Genomic DNA, 18,198 nt, shown 5'->3' on the forward strand with positions numbered 1-18,198 from the left:
AAAGCCAATCTTTTTCTTGCTGCTGCTGCCCACCCTTGCAGGGCTTGAACTGGGTAACATCCACCCTGGGGGGTTGGCAACATAATCCCTTCTCCCACATGCCACCCCCCCCCCCCCCCCACACTGTGTTTCCTTGCAGAGTTGTGCAGCAGTGCATTTTTGTAACTCTTACACCTGTCCATTCCATGCACCCATGCTTTTCTGCAGTTGGCTCTTCTCTACTTCCTGTTTCTCTGCATGACGCATAGGGAAACAGGAAGTAGAGAGGATCTGTCGGTCGAGAAGCATGGACGTGTCACAGGGATAGGTCAGTGGTTTACAAAAATGCACTACTGTGACAGCTCTGCAAGGTGGCAAGGGGGGCGGGGGGGGGGAGACGCCAGTCGCATCCCTACTTCTGCTGGGTGGTAGTCACCCCTTTCAAGCTCACAATCCCAGCTCACAACGTCACTCTCCCGAGTCTTTGAGATACAAACAACCCGTCACTCCTGTTGCATTTTGTTGCACACATCCTTCCTGCACTCCCCCAGTCCCAGTGAGTATAGCACAGCAGAAGCTGTGTTCTCACCTCTCCTCCAGGCTCCAGTGTTGTGCTTCCACCAGTCCACTCTCCCTAGTGCCCAGCATCTACTACTGCATGTAGTGTGATTAACCACTTGACCCCCTTGCCGGTCCAATTCCCGCGGCAAGGGGGCAGCGCAGCACTTTTTTTTTTTTTAATCATGTAGCGAGCCCAGGGCTCGCTAAATGATAGCCGCTGAGCAGCGGCATCCCCCCACCCATTCTGATCGCCTCCGGCGATTAGAGTAAGCAGGAAATCCCGTTCAGAACGGGATTTCCTGCCGGGCTTCCCTGGTCGCCATGGCGACAGGGCGGGATGGCGTACCACACGCAGCTAGCAAAGTGCTAGCTGCGTGTGGGAAAAACATTTTTGAAAATCAGCCCAGCGGGGCCTGAGAAATCCTCCTACGCAGGTTACCCTGAGCTGAGCTCAGGATAACCGGCAAGGAGGTTAAGGACCATAGGTTTTACCCCCCTAGTGACCAGGCTACTTTTTACAAATTAGGCCACTGCAGCTTTAAGGGCTCTCTGCGGGGCCATACAACTCAGCAGACAAGTTATTCCCCCCTCTCCTTCTGACCACCAACAGAGCTTTCTGTTGGTGGGCTCTGATCCTTGCCAATCCCTGTGATCAGCTCTTATGGACATCAATCTATGAGAGCCGATCGCTCTCTGTGCCTCTCCAGGGAACAGCCGAGTGACACAACTGTCCCCAGTACAGTGCTTCTGTAGATCGCAGTGCTGTACAATGTCAATAGATGGCGGTTTCACCGTCTAACAGCTTCTTAGTGGCAATCACCGCTGGGAGACTGATGATGAAGCGTAGCTCCATCATTCAAGCGAAGATGCGCGCGCATCGGTGTGTGCAATCTCCTGCAAAACACTGATTGCATGCCAGTTGGCGTTAGGCTGTCCTGGGGCTGCCGCCGTGTCCATGCCATTTGGCATGCAGTGGTATTTAGGTAGTTAAACACGACATGAGGAAAATAAGGTGCCAGCACTAGAAGGAGCAGGAGACAGAAAGAATGGTTGCACAGGCATCACTAGATTTAACACTTGGGGGGAGGGGGCAGTGGCTGGAGGTCAGTCATGCACATTGATCAATCATTGTGATATCACATGACGTTACCCTTACACACCTGAACAACCACATTGGGTTGAGATTTTCCAGCATGTTCAATATTGATGCTTTTGACCGATTTCAGCCTGAAATCAATTGAATCATTGAACGGGTGGTAATGTTTCAGAACTGATTTTCATCCGATTTCATAAAAATTATCAAATCGGATTCCCACAACATTGGTAGATGTATGGCCACCGTGATTGCACCTTCTGGCTGTGCCCTTGCTCACATATTTAATCCACACAGTTGTTCACAACTCTGTGTCTGACATACTGTATGTCTTAAAAACACATAATGATTGACTTTATGGACACCTATGCCTGCATTTAATTAATAAAAGCAGATGCAGTAAATAAAACACAAGATCAGAGTCTGCTCACTCATAATTCAAATTTCCCAGGTGTGGGTCTGGAATGGAGGGAGAGGTCCTTCAATAGATTAGCAAAAGAAATAAAAAGGCACATTTTTTGCAAGAACAAGCAAGGGTATATCTCAACAAAGTAAAACATAACCTAGATTAAGTCCTCTTTCCCACCAAGACGTTGCGTTTTAGGGAAGTTAAGGTCACATAACGTGCCCCTAACGCAACGCATGGTGGTGTTGAAGTTGGACGTCAGATTGAGCCGCGTTATGCGGCTCTCAAAGCAGCCGCTCCAGGATGGTGATAGGAAGTCCGGATCTTTTTAAGGATTCGGATCATTGAAAAGATCTGGATCTTTGAACCGAATCATTTGAATCATAGGGAAGCAGACTGGGTGAAATGACTAGCAGGACAGGACTTTCCTTGCACTGTACATTCTGTGTGTTCCTGTTTCTTCCAGACAGACCTCCACTGTGAACCGAATCTTTCATTGTGATGATCCGGATGATTCGACTCACAAAAAAGATCTGGATCCGGACAACACTACGAGTCCCACCACGAGTCACCACAGTGCAGTGAATATTAATTAGCCATGTGGCTAGTCACTGAGCATGTGCAAACAATCTAACGCAGCTCTATAGGGGTATAACGTACAGCATGCTGCACTTTCATTTAACGTGCAGTGTTATACCCTAACGCAACGTGGGCACTGTGAACAGCACATTGATTTTACAGTGCTGTGAGTTAGGCTGCGTTACTGGCTGCTGTAACGTGGGACTTTAACGTCCCACTGTGAAACCAGGCATAAAGCAGGATTGTAAGCTATAAAATCAAATTCCATTTACTCACTGTTCTGTGTTTATTATGCAGTCTACAAGCTGACTCTGCATTGCAAGCATTTCAATATAATCATGCATGTTTTTGCTGGCTCCATTTGGTAAATTGCCAGGGAGAGGGAAACTTGTTATCTCCCTTCCCACATTCCTGCTCCTCACTGATTGGCTGAGTGCAGTTCAGTGTGGCACGTGGCTGAAAAGGGAAACATACCTCAACCCTCTGCAGAAGCTGTTAAAATATGATCTATGCTGTGCTCACATGTGTTGTGTTCTGTGCACATTCATGCCTCTAGGGAAAAAAATGTCAAAAGGAGTCTTGCACGGTGTTACCATAATAGAGTACTGATAATGTTGTTTCCTTTCTCAGGTTCTTTATCATTTCTGTTTCACTGGGATTCAGTTACCAGCATTGTGGTGGCCATTATTCCTCCAGCCTGCTACATGGGGGTTTGCTTTGGAACCAAACACAAAACTCAGATCACGGTAGCTTTGGTTCTCAGTGTGTGTTACGCACTCCTGATGATGGCCACGTTCTTCAGCATTATTGGTCAGTATATAAAAACTTGTTTTTTGTTTACTCTAAAATGTTGCAGGACATTCTTATTTATTTAAGGACCACTGTCGAGAAAATCATAAAATTAAAAATATGCATAAACAGTAGCGTATTTCTTCCAGAGTAAAATAAGCCATACATTACCTTTCTCCTATGTTGCTGTCACTTACAGGACATAGTAGAAATCTGACGGAACCAACAGGTTTTGGACTAGCCCATCTCCTCATAGGGGATTCTCAGGGTTTTCTTTATTTTCTAAAGCACTTAGTGAATGGCAGTTTCTCCGTCCAACTGCCAAAAATTGCGCAGCGAGCAGGGAGGCTGGCAAGCATCTTTGTATCTTTTTCAAGGAGTTTCTTTATAAAGAATAAAGGACATGCTGAGAATCCCCTATGGAGAGATGGACTAGCCCAAAACCTGTCGGTAATGTCAGATTTCTACTACCTACTGTAAGTGACAGCAACATAGTAGAAAAGTAATTTATGGCTCATTTTACTGTGGAAGAAACACGCTTCTTATGTGTATGTGTTTAGGTATATTTTAAATTTTACCATTTTAGACAGTGGTCCTTCAAACAAGATGTTGTAATGTTGTAATGACATATAGTAGAATGCACTATATTATTCAGGTTAACCAATTTTACATTAACTATTTAGGTTTTAGCCTCAGAAACACTTCCTGTACCAATATATCGCTGACAATTGGATATGTAGTCCACCCTCCCAGTGAAATTTCACCTAGGCTGTTTAAATATGCAGAATTTTCCTCCTAGAGCATTTTGGGAGATCAGGCATTGTTTCTACTGACTTTGGAACACACAGTAAACAAACATCCTGTAGGCATGCATCTCACTACCAGGAAAGGTGATGCATATTTAAGAATGTAAATGGAAGACAGGAGAGATTTTACAATAAGCACACACTGAGGCCTTGTTCACATCTAAAATCGAATTTTTGTTAGTGCTCCACTGCGCGCTGCGGTTTTTTTAAAAGAGCTTTTCTAAGCTCTTTTTCAGAGCAAGTCATGAAGTGAACTCTTTCACCCGGAAAATAATAGATACATGGGGCTTGATTCACAAAACAGTGCTAACTGTTAGCACGGGCGTCCTAAACAGCATGCAAAGTGGCTCACGTGGACTTTTGCGCGTGCAAAGCCCCGGAATCGCGTGATTGCGGACATTAACACAGAATTTTGCGTGCAAACGGGTGCAAAAGTCCACGTTATCGAGCGCAAATGTCCGCGATCTGGGCTTTGCGCATGCAAAAATCCACGCGCGGCACTTCGCGTGTTGTTTAGCACGCCCGTGCTAACAGTTAGCACCATTTTGTGAATCAAGCCCCATGTATTTATTTTTGAAAACGTGAATGCAATCGCTGCATAAAGCAATTTTGTGAGCGTTTTGCATTTTTTCTATACCTTCCATTGAGGCAAAAACGCCTCAAAAACGACAAAATGCACTGATATAAACCTTCTCATAGAGAATCATTGCACTTGCGTTTTGTGGGCGATTTTGAAAATCGCCTGCGCTTGAAAAAAGGCTGAAAACATCGTAGATGTGAGCATGCCCTGACTGACTAAATGATTTACAAATGAATTTTGTAAAATATAAGCTATTTTAGTAATTTAGTTATATTCCATAATGTCCCTCTTTTAAGTGATATGAAATTCAGCATTTCCTCTTTGCTCTAAAAATGTATTTACTGCGTAAAATCTACTTCCAAAAAACATGTAGCAGAACTGCATTCAAACAGTTACACACAGCACTTCGCTCTTCAGTGGGCATCTTCTGGTCGCATCCAAAGAGGTGATAACATTATAATTTGTTTACATTCCTTTGTCCGATACATTTAGTGCACATTAGCAAAGTACTGAAATTGAGCTCTCTCTGCTTCTAATATGTGTGCAACTGAGACGTGATCACTAAATAGATTTTAATATATAAATACAGCAGCTGTGCAACAAAATGCAATAGAAGCTTTCAGAGAAGATAAGCTGTACTTTGGGAACTTGCAATTTGTAGACAGACAATATTTGCACAAGAGAAAATATGGTAACTGTATGGGTAATAAAACGTAGGAAAATACATTTTTGGTGTTGTTGTTGGTGAATGTTATGCAACAGTTTTATCTCACTTAAACTATATGATATAAGATACAAAATATAAAATCATGGGGCAGTTACAGTATAACAGGAATAAAATGCTAAGAACACAAATGTTCTTCTGAGAGGTTTTTAACATTCAATTAATCATTAGAGATGGCCCAAATGGTTCGCAAATCTCAGTGGTTCGCGTTTGCCCCGAAACGCAAATTTTTTTCATAAAAAGTTTGTGTTCGCATTTTTCCCATAGACTTTAATGGCACCTACTTTAACAGTTAATAGCTAAGCCCCATTACATGCTATAAACACCAAATTTGCAGGGTATGTAAATAGGGACAGTGGGTATAAGAGGACAATTTTTTTTCAAAAAGAGTTATAGTATTTGAGAAAATGGATTTTAAAATTCTCCTCCTGACCATGGCAAACACCTGCTGACTTTAGCGGTTAATAGCAAAGTCCTCTTACATAGTAGAAACACCAAATTTGCAGGGTATGTAGAGGGGGGCAGTGACTACAAGAGGGAAAAAAATCATAAAAGACCTTATACTTTTTGAGAAAATCGATTTTAAAATTTCAAAGAAAAATACGATACATTTAAATGTGTAATAGAGATGTCGCGAACAGTTCGCCAGCGAACAGTTCCCGGCGAATTTCGGGTGGTTCGCGTTCACCTGCGAACTTTCCCGGAAGTTCGATTCACCCCATAATGCTCTATTGAGCAGAACTTTGACCCTCTACATCACAGTCAGCAGGCACATTGTTGCCAATCAGACTGCACTCACTACTGGAGCCCCCCCCCCCCCCCCCCCCCTTATAAAAGGCTAGGTCCTTGTGCCGTTTTACTCACTAGTCTGCCTGCACTAATTAGTTAAGGGACAGCTGCTGACAGACTCTGCTAGGGAGAGTTTAGTTAGGCTCTTATAGGCTTGTTCCTAGCTAATTGTTAATATTCTCCCTCCTCGCGGAGGGAGAAGGGTCTCATCTTCCAGGGAATTGTAGAATTTCAAAAGCCAGCTTATATATTAGAAAATTGAGCTTGCTTAAAGATTTGTAGACTTTTAAAAGCCAGCTTATATACCTTGGCCGGGAATTGAACCCAGGTCTGAGTGCTTGGTAGTCAGCTCTTTTAACCGCTATACCACCAACAACACTACATGCTGAAGGCAGCCTAGCATGTACCATTATGATATATCCTAGAGAAAAAATGAGCTTGCTTAAAGATTTGTAGGCTTTTAAAAGCCAGCTTACATACCTTGGACGAAAATTGAACCCAGGTCCGAGTTCTTGGTAGTCAGCTCTCTTAACCGCTATACCACCACCAACACTATATGCTGAAGGCAGGCTAGCATGTACCATTATGATATATCCTAGAGAAAAATGAGCTTGCTTAAAGATTTGTAGGCTTTTAAAAGCCAGTCAGGAATTGAACCCAGGTCTGAGTGTTTGGTAGTCAGCTCTTTTAACCGCTATACCACCAACAACACTACATGCTGAAGGTAGCCTAGCATGTACCATTATGATATACTGTATCCTAGAGAAAAATGAGCTTGCTTAAAGATTTGTAGGCTTTTAAAAGCCAGCTTACATACCTTGGCCGGGAATTGAACCCAGGTCTGAGTGCTTGGTAGTCAGCTCGCTTAACCACTATACCATCACCAACACTATATGCTGAAGGCAGCCTAGCATGTACCATTATGATATATCCTAGAGAAAAATGAGCTTGCTTAAAGATTTGTAGGCTTTTAAAAAGCAGCTTACATACCTTGGCCCAGGATTTGAACCCAGGTCTTGGCCAGGAATTAAACCCAGGTCTGAGTGCTTGGTAGTCAGCTCTCTTAACCGCTATACCACCACCAACACTACATTCTGAAACCAGCCTAGCATGTACCATTATGATATATCCTAGAGAAAAACGAGCTTGCTTAAGGATGTGTAGCTAGGAACAAGCCTATAAGAGCCTAACTAAACTCTCCCTAGCAGAGTCTGTCAGCAGCTGTCCCTTAACTAATTAGTGCAGGCAGACTAGTGAGTAAAACGGCACAAGGACCTAGCCTTTTATAAGGGGGGGGGGGGCTCCAGTAGTGAGTGCAGTCTGATTGGCAACAATGTGCCTGCTGACTGTGATGTAGAGGGTCAAAGTTCTGCTCAATAGAGCATTATGGGGTGAATCGAACTTCCGGGAAAGTTCGCAGGCGAACGCGAACCACCTGAAATTCGCCTGGAACCGTTCGCCGGCGAACTGTTCGCGACATCTCTATTACACATTTAAATTTATAGTATTTTTCTTTGAAATTTTAAAATCGATTTTCTCAAAAAGTATAAGGTCTTTTTGAATTTTTTTCCCTCTTGTAGTCACTGTCCCCTCTACATACCCTACAAATTTGGTGTTTCTACTATGTAAGAGGACTTTGCTATTAACCGCTAAAGTCAGCAGGTGTTTGCCATGGTCAGGACTCAGGAGGAGAATTTTAAGATCAATCACGTCTGCCTCCAGGTATTAGATCCTTTGAAACATGGTTTCTATCATTTTTACAGCCGATAGAAATTTTTCTAAAATATTAAGTTCGCCTCCCCATTGAAGTCTATTGCGGTTCGCAAACTTTTCCGCGAACCGAACCTTTCGTGGAAGTTAGCGAACTAAAAGTCGGAGGTTCGCGACATCACTAATGTGTAATTGACAGTTGTTAGGAAAACAATTCCCGCCCACTTTAGCAGTTAATAGCAAAGGCCTTTTATATCCTAGCAACAGCAAATTTGCAGGATATGTTAAAAATATAGTGAGAAACAATATTTAAAAGAAAAAAAAATTCAAATTTATTTTTTTTGTTCTGTACAGAGTGTAGGAAATTTCCTCCCAAAAAATGATGTGGGGTCCCCCTTCCAAGCGCTTTGTAACCCCTTGTCCCCCATGCAGGCTGGGATGGCCAGAATGTGGAGCCCTGTCCGCTGCTGGCTCCCGCTGTCCTTCCAGCCTCCTCACCTGTCACCCTCACCTAGCCTGGCATCTGGTGCACCGGGTGCCAGGCTAGGTGAGGGTGACACAGGTGAAGGCAGGTGGGGAGAGACAGCGGGAGCCGGCAGCTATGCGTCTGCACAGGATGCATTCTAAGCTATACTAACTGGTTCATGAATGATCTGGTTCTTTTTAATTAGTTAAATCAAATGAATCAGCTCTGAACCGATTCATTCGATTCAATTCATGAAAAAGAACCGGATCATTCATTAACTGGTTAGTATAGCTAAGAATGCATCCTGTGCAGACGCATAGCTGCCGGCTTCCGCTGTCTCTCCCCACCTGCCTTCACCTGTGTCACCCTCACCTAGCCTGGCACCCGGTGCACCAGGTGCCAGGCTAGGTGAGGGTGACAGGTGAGGAGTAGTGTTGGGCGAACAGTGTTCGCCACTGTTCGGGTTCTGCAGAACATCACCCTGTTCGGGTGATGTTCGAGTTCGGCCGAACACCTGACGGTGCTCGGCCAAACCGTTCGGCCACATGGCCGAACTAAGAGCGCATGGCCGAACGTTCCCCGAACGTTCGGCTAGCGCTGTGATTGGCCGAACGGGTCATGTGGTTCGGGCCCGAACGCGCTCTGATTGGCCGAACGGTCACGTGGTTCGGGTAAATAAATACCCGAACCACGTCATATCTCCGCCATTTGTCTGTGGGTTTAGCTTTGGGTAGGCAGGCAGGGTAGTTCGCTCTCCAGCCAAGCTAGCCAGGGTCCCCCCCAGTCATTGTGTGTCGCTGCTAGGAACAGTAGTACACCGCTCGCTCAGCCACACTATATATAGCATTGTTTACTGCCACTGTGTACCTCACTCAGCCACGCTATATATATAGCATTGTGTTTTCTGACACTCTGTGTACACGGCTTAGCCTGACTAATATAGCATTGTGTGTACTGCCACTGTGCACCTCGCTCAGCCACACTATATATAGCATTGTGTGTACTGCCACTGTGCACCTCGCTCAGCCACGCTATATATAGCATTGTGTGTACTGCCACTGTGCACCTCGCTCAGCCACGCTATATATAGCATTGTGTGTACTGCCACTGTGCACCTCGCTCAGCCACGCTATATATATAGCATTGTGTTTTCTGACACTCTGTGTACACGGCTTAGCCTGACTAATATAGCATTGTGTGTACTGCCACTGTGCACCTCGCTCAGCCACGCTATATATAGCATTGTGTGTACTGCCACTGTGCACCTCGCTCAGCCACGCTATATATAGCATTGTGTGTACTGCCACTGTGCACCTCGCTCAGCCACGCTATATATAGCATTGTGTGTACTGCCACTGTGCACCTCGCTCAGCCACGCTATATATATAGCATTGTGTTTTCTGACACTCTGTGTACACGGCTTAGCCTGACTAATATAGCATTGTGTGTACTGCCACTGTGCACCTCGCTCAGCCACGCTATATATAGCATTGTGTGTACTGCCACTGTGCACCTCGCTCAGCCACGCTATATATAGCATTGTGTGTACTGCCACTGTGCACCTCGCTCAGCCACGCTATATATAGCATTGTGTGTACTGCCACTGTGCACCTCGCTCAGCCACGCTATATATATAGCATTGTGTTTTCTGACACTCTGTGTACACGGCTTAGCCTGACTAATATAGCATTGTGTGTACTGCCACTGTGCACCTCGCTCAGCCACGCTATATATAGCATTGTGTTTTCTGAAACTCTGTGTACACGGCTTAGCCAGACTATATAGCATTGTGTGTACTGCCACTCTGTGTACACCGCTCAGCCTGACTAATATAGCATTGTGTGTAATGCCACTGTGCACCTCGCTCAGCCACGCTAGATATAGCATTGTGTTTACTGCCACTCTGTGTACACCGCTCAGCCAGACTATATACCATTGTTTACTGACACTCTGTGTACACGGCTCAGCCTGTCTATAAAGCATTGTGTGTACTGCCACTGTGCACCTCGCTCAGCCACGCTATATATAGCATTGTGTTTTCTGACACTCTGTGTACACGGCTTAGCCTGACTATATAGCATTGTGTGTACTGCCACTGTGCACCTCGCTCAGCCACGCTATATATAGCATTGTGCTTTATGACACTCTGTGTACACGGCTTAGCCTGACTAATATAGCATTGTGTGTAATGCCACTGTGCACCTCGCTCAGCCACGCTATATATAGCATTGTGTTTTCTGACACTCTGTGTACACGGCTTAGCCAGACTATATAGCATTGTGTGTACTGCCACTCTGTGTACACCGCTCAGCCAGACTATATAGCATTGTGTTTACTTCCACTCTGTGTCTGCTGGGCCTGGGAACAGTAGTACACCGCTCACCCGCCACTGTATAGCATTGTGCTCTGTGTCGCTGCTGGGAATAGTGGTACTGTATAGCATTTCTGTACTGCCACTGTACTGCTGCCAGTCAGCGTGTACTGTAAGGATAAGTGAAATGAGGAAGAAATCCGGTGAAAGAGGAAGGGGCAAGGGAAGAGGTGTTTCCCCTGACGGTTCACGTACAGGCCACAGGGGAGCACCCAAGAAAACCCACTCAATACCGCCCATGTTGTCCAGGACAACAACCCTCACAAATCCAAAAGAACAGGACCAGATAATTACTTGGATGACCTCTCAAGCGTCCAGCAGTGGGTTAAGCAGCACCAGCACATCACGCACGAGGTCCGAGTCCTCAGCCAGTTACAAGGAGCCAGTGGGCACAAAGCTGACACAACCGGCAGCGACACCACGCACACAACTGCCAGATAACCAGTCCTATGAATTACCTCAGGACACAATGGGGTATTCGCAGGAGCTATTCCCAGCCCAACAAACTTCCACCTCTGAAAGGTCAATGGAGGAACAGCCAGAAATGTTGTGCCCGGATTCACAACCATTAACTGTGGGAAATGCACCGCGCACTGAAATACAAGGCGAGTCCGAGGAGGACTCGGAAACCCAAATCCCAGAGCAAGTTGGGCAGGAGGGGTTGCAATTGTAGGAGGTCGGCCGACAAGATCTGGAAGACGACGTTGGAGTGAGCTGCGCAGAGGTTGTTCTGGGGAGCTCTACTCCACGGCGGCAGCCCCCCACAATGACATATGACGAGTTTGAGGAGATGGAAGAGGAGGGTATGGACAATGTGGACAGAGACCCAGATTTTATTTGTGAACGAGAACATCGCCGTCGTAGCAGCAGCAGCACAGATGAGTCTGTTGAAGAACCCACTGCTGCACGAGTTCGCCTTGTGCCACAAGGTAGGCGGCGCGCAATTTCAGGCACCACAAGCGTGGAAGTTAGAGTGAGAGGCAAAAGAGGAGGAAACAGAAATCGCCAGCAAGGAGGCAGGTGTTTCAAAGTCTGGGCTTTCTTTGAAGACTGCACTGAGGATGTTACCATGGCGATTTGCAAGGTGTGCAAGACTCGCCTGAGCAGGGGGAAAAGTATTAACAACCTCTCCACCACCAGCATGAGCCGCCACATGCTATCCAAACATCCCACTCTGTGGGCAAACGCGGCAGGACAGGGTACCAGCAACACTGCCTCCCTTGGGTTCACCAGACTCACCACCAGACCCGCCTCAGCAGCAGCAGTAGCCCAGCCATTGCGTGGTTCACAACATTCACAAACATCAGACGACGCTGACACTGTCACTTTCCGGAGTAGTGCTCTTGAGGTCTCCCAGTGTTCATCAAACACAACAACCAACAGCCCTTCCGTGTGCAGCGCTACGGTTCAGTTGTCTGTGTCGGAGATGTTTGAGCGCAAGAGGAAATTGCCAGCAAATGACCCCCGGGCCGTGGCAGTAACAGCCAGCATAGCCAAGCTTCTGGCCTGCGAAATGCTGCCATATCGAGTGGTGGAGACAAACAGCTTCAAGGGCATGATGTCAGTGGCCATCCCACGTTACGTGGTTCCCAGCCGCTACCACTTTGCGCGCTCTGCAGTGCCTGAGTTGCATGAGCACGTGGTCAGCAAAATAACCCGAAGCTTGAAGAATGCCGTTGCCTGCAAGGTTCACCTCACCACTGACACTTGGACGAGTGCGTTCGGCCAGGGTCGATACATCTCCCTTACCGCGCACTGGGTGAACCTTGTGGAGCCTGGCAGCGATTCCTCACCTGCTACGGCGCGGGTGTTGCCCACGCCGCAAACAGCTGCACCGCCGTCCCTCCCACTGGATAACAACAGCAGCACCTACCTCTCTGACTCCTTCTCCTCCAACGCATCTCAAAGCTGTACCTCATCCGGAAACGCTAACCCAGCAGCAGTAGGATCGTGGAAGCAGTGCAGCACAGCTGTTGGCATGCGTCAGCAAGCGTTGCTGAAGCTGATCTGCCTTGGGGATAAGCAGCACACAGGGGAGGAAATTTGGAAGGGAATAAAGGAACAGACGGATTTGTGGCTGGCACCGCTGGACTTGAAACCGGGCATGGTTGTGTGTGATAATGGGAGTAATCTCATTCGCGCTTTAAGGTTGGCTAAGCTGACACACATCCCTTGCCTGGCGCACGTGATGAACCTAGTAGTTCAGCGGTTCCTGAGGACATACCCAGGCGTGGCCGATCTTCTGTTGAAGGTGCGTCGAGTGGCCAAACATTGTAGAAATTCCAGTACTGCTTCGGGGGCACTCGCCAAGATGCAGGAGCGCTTCAATCTCCCCCACCATCGCTTGCTGTGTGATGTCCCTACGCGCTGGAATTCTACGCTGCACATGCTAGCACGCTTTTGTGAGCAGAAGAGTGCAGTGGTCCAGTACATGACGGCGCAGTACCGAGGCGCATCCGGACAGCTGCCAAGCTTCTGTGGATCCGATTGGGCCAACATGTTGGACCTCTGCCAAGTCCTCCAAAATTTTGAGCAGTGACAACTCTTCAGTCAGCATTACCATACCACTGCTGTGTTTACTGAAGAGGTCAATGTTGAAAATCAAGGAAACAGCTGTCATGATGCAACTGGGGGAATCTGAAGGAGAAAACGAACAGCGTGATGGTACCAACATCAGGCCATCCGCCTCAGGGAACGCTGGCCCCAGCAGCTATGACGAAGAAGAGGAGGGGGAACAGCTGGAGTTGGAGCAGGAATTTCATGCCACCACTGACGAGGGCCAGAGCGGTGCACGTTGGACTTCCACAATTCAGCGCGAATGGTCAGCAGAAGCAGACCAGGAGGAAGGTGACGACTATGATGCATCACAACAACTATCACAACGCTCACAAGAGGATGATGAGGATTCTGGTAGGACTCTTGCACACATGGCTCAATTCATGCTAGACTGCATTGAACGCGACCCACGCATTGTGCGCATTCTGGACAACACCAATTACTGGGTTTATACCCTTCTGGATCCACGGTACAAACACAATGTTCCAAAACTGCTTGAAGAAAGAGTCAGACAGGTCAAAATGGAAGAATACCAGCAGGCCCTTGTGGAGACTTTAGAGAGGAGATTGACATCCTCCCCCTCCTCTAGCCAGTTGTACGCCGACAGACTGACTTCCGCAAACCCAGGACGACCAGGAGGGCAGCAAACAACGCAAGCCGCAGCTAGTGCCCAAAAGGGAATGGTATCGGCAGTGTCCTTGGAGTGGGAAAATTTTCTGACACCCATGCAGCAGCAGCCCACTGAACAGGAAGCGTGCAGATCCACCTCCAACACCGATCGCCTGGAGAAGATGGTCAAGGACTACATGTCAGATGACGTAGCTGTGTCGAACAATCCATCTGCACCCTTCAACTATTGGGTATCGAAGCTAGACACCTGGCACGAACTGGCAATGTACGCAATAGAGGTGCTGGCTTGCCCGGCAGCCAGCGTTATGTCGGAACGCTGTTTCAGTGCTGCCGGAGGCATCGTCACAGATCGGCGTATCCGCCTCTCCACAGAAAATGCAGACCGTCTGACTCAAATTAAAATGAATCAATCCTGGATTGGAAACGACTACGCAACACTCCAGGACCCCAACCAAGTAACATGACCAATGAACATCTGGGATAGTGTAGCGTTTCCGGTCCCTGTTTATTGAACCTCTCATCTGTATTACATTTATGACTGCATGGCGGCAAAAAGCATTGCTGCTATATCCGCACGCTTTTTGTCCTCATGCAAGGCCTGGGTTGTTGTGTCTCAAAAAGCATAGCCTTCTCCTCCTGCGCCTGCTCCTGTTCCATCATGTGTGCTGCTGCTGCTGCTGGGTTAGCGTTGCCGGTCCCTGTTTATTGAACCACTTATCTTTATTACATTTATGACTGCATGGCGGTACAAAGCATGCTATCCGCACGCTTCTTGTCCTCATGCAAGGCCTGGGTTGTTGTGTCTCACAAAGCGTGGCCTTCTCCTCCTGCGCCTCCTCCTGTTCCATCACGTCTGCTGCTGCTGGGTTAGCGTTGCCGCGTGGACCCTGTTTATTGAACCACTTATCTTTATTACATTTATGACTGCATGGCGGTACAAAGCATGCTATCCGCACGCTTCTTGTCCTCATGCAAGGCCTGGGTTGTTGTGTCTCACAAAGCGTGGCCTTCTCCTCCTGCGCCTCCTCCTGTTCCATCACGTCTGCTGCTGCTGGGTTAGCGTTGCCGCGTGGTCCCTGTTTATTGAACCACTTATCTTTATTACATTTATGACTGCATGGCGGTACAAAGCATGCTATCCGCACGCTTCTTGTCCTCATGCAAGGCCTGGGTTGTTGTGTCTCACAAAGCGTGGCCTTCTCCTCCTGCGCCTCCTCCTGTTCCATCACGTCTGCTGCTGCTGGGTTAGCGTTGCCGCGTGGTCCCTGTTTATTGAACCACTTATCTTTATTACATTTATGACTGCATGGCGGTACCTCATGCAAGGCCTGGGTTGTTGTGTCTCACAAAGCGTGGCCTTCTCCTCCTGCGCCTCCTCCTGTTCCATCACGTCTGCTGCTGCTGGGTTAGCGTTGCCGCGTGGTCCCTGTTTATTGAACCACTTATCTTTATTACATTTATGACTGCATGGCGGTACCTCATGCAAGGCCTGGGTTGTTGTGTCTCACAAAGCGTGGCCTTCTCCTCCTGCGCCTGCTCCTGTTCCATCACGTGTGCTGCTGCTGCTGCTGGGTTAGCGTTGCCGGTCCCTGTTTATGGAACCTCTTATCTTTATTACATTTATGACTGCATGGCGGTACAAAGCATGCTATCTGCACGCTTCTTGTCCTCATGCAAGGCCTGGGTTGTTGTGTCTCACAAAGCGTGGCCTTCTCCTCCTGCGCCTCCTCCTGTTCCATCACGTCTGCTGCTGCTGGGTTAGCGTTGCCGCGTGGTCCCTGTTTATTGAACCACTTATCTTTATTACATTTATGACTGCATGGCGGTACCTCATGCAAGGCCTGGGTTGTTGTGTCTCACAAAGTGTGGCCTTCTCCTCCTGCGCCTGCTCCTGTTCCATCACGTGTGCTGCTGCTGCTGCTGGGTTAGCGTTGCCGGTCCCTGTTTATGGAACCTCTTATCTTTATTACATTTATGACTGCATGGCGGTACAAAGCATGCTATCTGCACGCTTCTTGTCCTCATGCAAGGCCTGGGTTGTTGTGTCTCACAAAGCGTGGCCTTCTCCTCCTGCGCCTCCTCCTGTTCCATCACGTCTGCTGCTGCTGGGTTAGCGTTGCCGCGTGGTCCCTGTTTATTGAACCACTTATCTTTATTACATTTATGACTGCATGGCGGTACAAAGCATGCTATCCGCACGCTTCTTGTCTTCATGCAAGGCCTGGGTTGTTGTGTCTCACAAAGCGTGGCCTTCTCCTCCTGCGCCACCCTCCTCCTGTTCCATCACGTGTGCTGCTGCTGGGTTAGCGTTACCGGTCCCTTTTCCTGGAACCTCTTATATGTATTACATTTATGACTGCTTGCCGACAAAAAGCATGTTACCTGTGCAAAGAAAACAGACATTTCCCGCATTTAAAAGACAGTTTTCCCTTTGAAACTTTAAAATCGATTTTCTCAAAAACTATAACCTCTTTTTGCTAAAAAATTTTTTCCTCTTGTACCCACTCCCAAGGTGCACATACCCTGTAAATTTGGGGTATGTAGCATGTAAGGAGGCTTTACAAAGCACAAAAGTTCGGGTCCCCATTGACTTCCATTATGTTCGGAGTTCGGGTCGAACACCCGAACATCGCGGCCATGTTCGGCCTGTTCGGCCCGAACCCGAACATCTAGATGTTCGCCCAACACTAGTGAGGAGGCAGGGAGAACATCAGGAGCCGTCAGCTATACGTCCCATGCGGACGCATTCTCTGCTATGTCGGGGGCGGCGGAGATCTTCAATCAACTTAATTGAAGATCGCAAGATAGAGGATATATTGGCGTGGGACATTTCTGAGGATATTGGCGTGGGCACTTTTTTTTAAAGGTACAGGTAAGTATTTCTGGTTAATTAAAGAGACACTGAAGCGAAAAAATTACAAAGAAGAGAATGTGGCTATAGTCTGACTGGATCCCGACTGTAGAAAAACTGTCAGTTGCATGGCTGTATATTAACGTTTTCAGGCAGAGAAAAAAGAAAAGCAATGTAGCATTTATATGCTTGGCACTGTACATTCACATGCCTATCATCATGTCTCATGTCACATGCCACTTAAAGAGACACTGAAGCAAAAAAAAAATGATGATATTATGATTTGTATGTGTAGCACAGCTAAGAAATAAAACATTAAGATCAGATACATCAGTATAATTGTTTCCAGTACAGGAAGAGTTGAGAAACTCCAGTTTTTATCTCTATGCAAACAAGCCATTAAGCTCTCCGACTAAGTTAGTCGTGGAGAGGGCTGTTATCTGACTTCTATTATCTCAACTGTTCCTGGACTATTTACTTTTCCTCTGCTAGAGGAGAGGTCATTACTTCACAGACTGCTCTGAAAGACTCATTTTGAATGGTGAGTGTTGTGTAATCTGCACATATTATAGAATGATGCAATGTTAGAAAAAACACTATATACCTGCAAATAAAAGTATGAGAATATTTTCTTTGCTGCTAATCTTTTAGTAATTATTCATAGTACACAACCAATTCACTATATCATATTTTTTTTTCGCTTCAGTGTCTCTTTAAGAACATTAAATGACTTTTTTCGTCGTTGTGTTTTTATTTCATTTAACCCTTTGTGGATTTCTCCTGGGAGGGGGGTGGGCATCTGGGGTCCCCTTCTTAAAGGGGACTCTCAGATGCCACCATGAACCACCCCAAGGAGTCGTTGCCCCCACTTTCTCTTGGGGCAAGGGAGGTGGGGAAGAGCCCCTTGTCCATTGATTGGATAAGGGCTCAGGGGAGAGGGGAAGGCTTGGCCGCCCCTCTCCCCCGGAGCCCCCCCATACCCCCTATACCGGGCTGGTATAGCTCAGGGTGCAAAGCCCCATGCGGCCGGGGCTCCACATTGCATTCTTGCTATATCCCAGCCTGCATGGGGGACAAGGGGTTACAGAACTCCTCGGAAGGGGGACCCCACGCAATTTGGGGGGGGATTTCCCAGGCTCTAAACATAACAAAAAAACTAAATAAAAAAAACTAAATAAATAAAATTGTTGTTTTTTTTAAATATTGTTTCCCACTATCTTTTTAACATATCCTGCAAATTTGGTGTTGCTAGGATGTAAGGGGCCTTTGCTATTAACTGCTAAAGTCGGCTTGAATTGTTTCCCTAAC

General features: G+C 47.0%; 1 protein-coding gene across 1 annotated transcript in view; it reads left to right on the forward strand.

The window, feature by feature from the left end:
• Positions 1–18,198, forward strand: part of LOC137526042 (chitin synthase chs-2-like) — a 119,318-nt gene that overhangs the window by 49,664 nt on the left and 51,456 nt on the right. Inside the window, exon 7 of the mRNA XM_068247254.1 lies at positions 3,249–3,428. Within this exon, the coding sequence (XP_068103355.1) occupies positions 3,249–3,428 (180 nt within the window). The remainder of the gene's footprint in view (positions 1–3,248; positions 3,429–18,198) is intronic.

The sequence above is a fragment of the Hyperolius riggenbachi genome, chromosome 7 (genome assembly GCF_040937935.1).
Source record: "Hyperolius riggenbachi isolate aHypRig1 chromosome 7, aHypRig1.pri, whole genome shotgun sequence".
Classification (NCBI taxonomy): Eukaryota; Metazoa; Chordata; class Amphibia; order Anura; family Hyperoliidae; genus Hyperolius; species Hyperolius riggenbachi.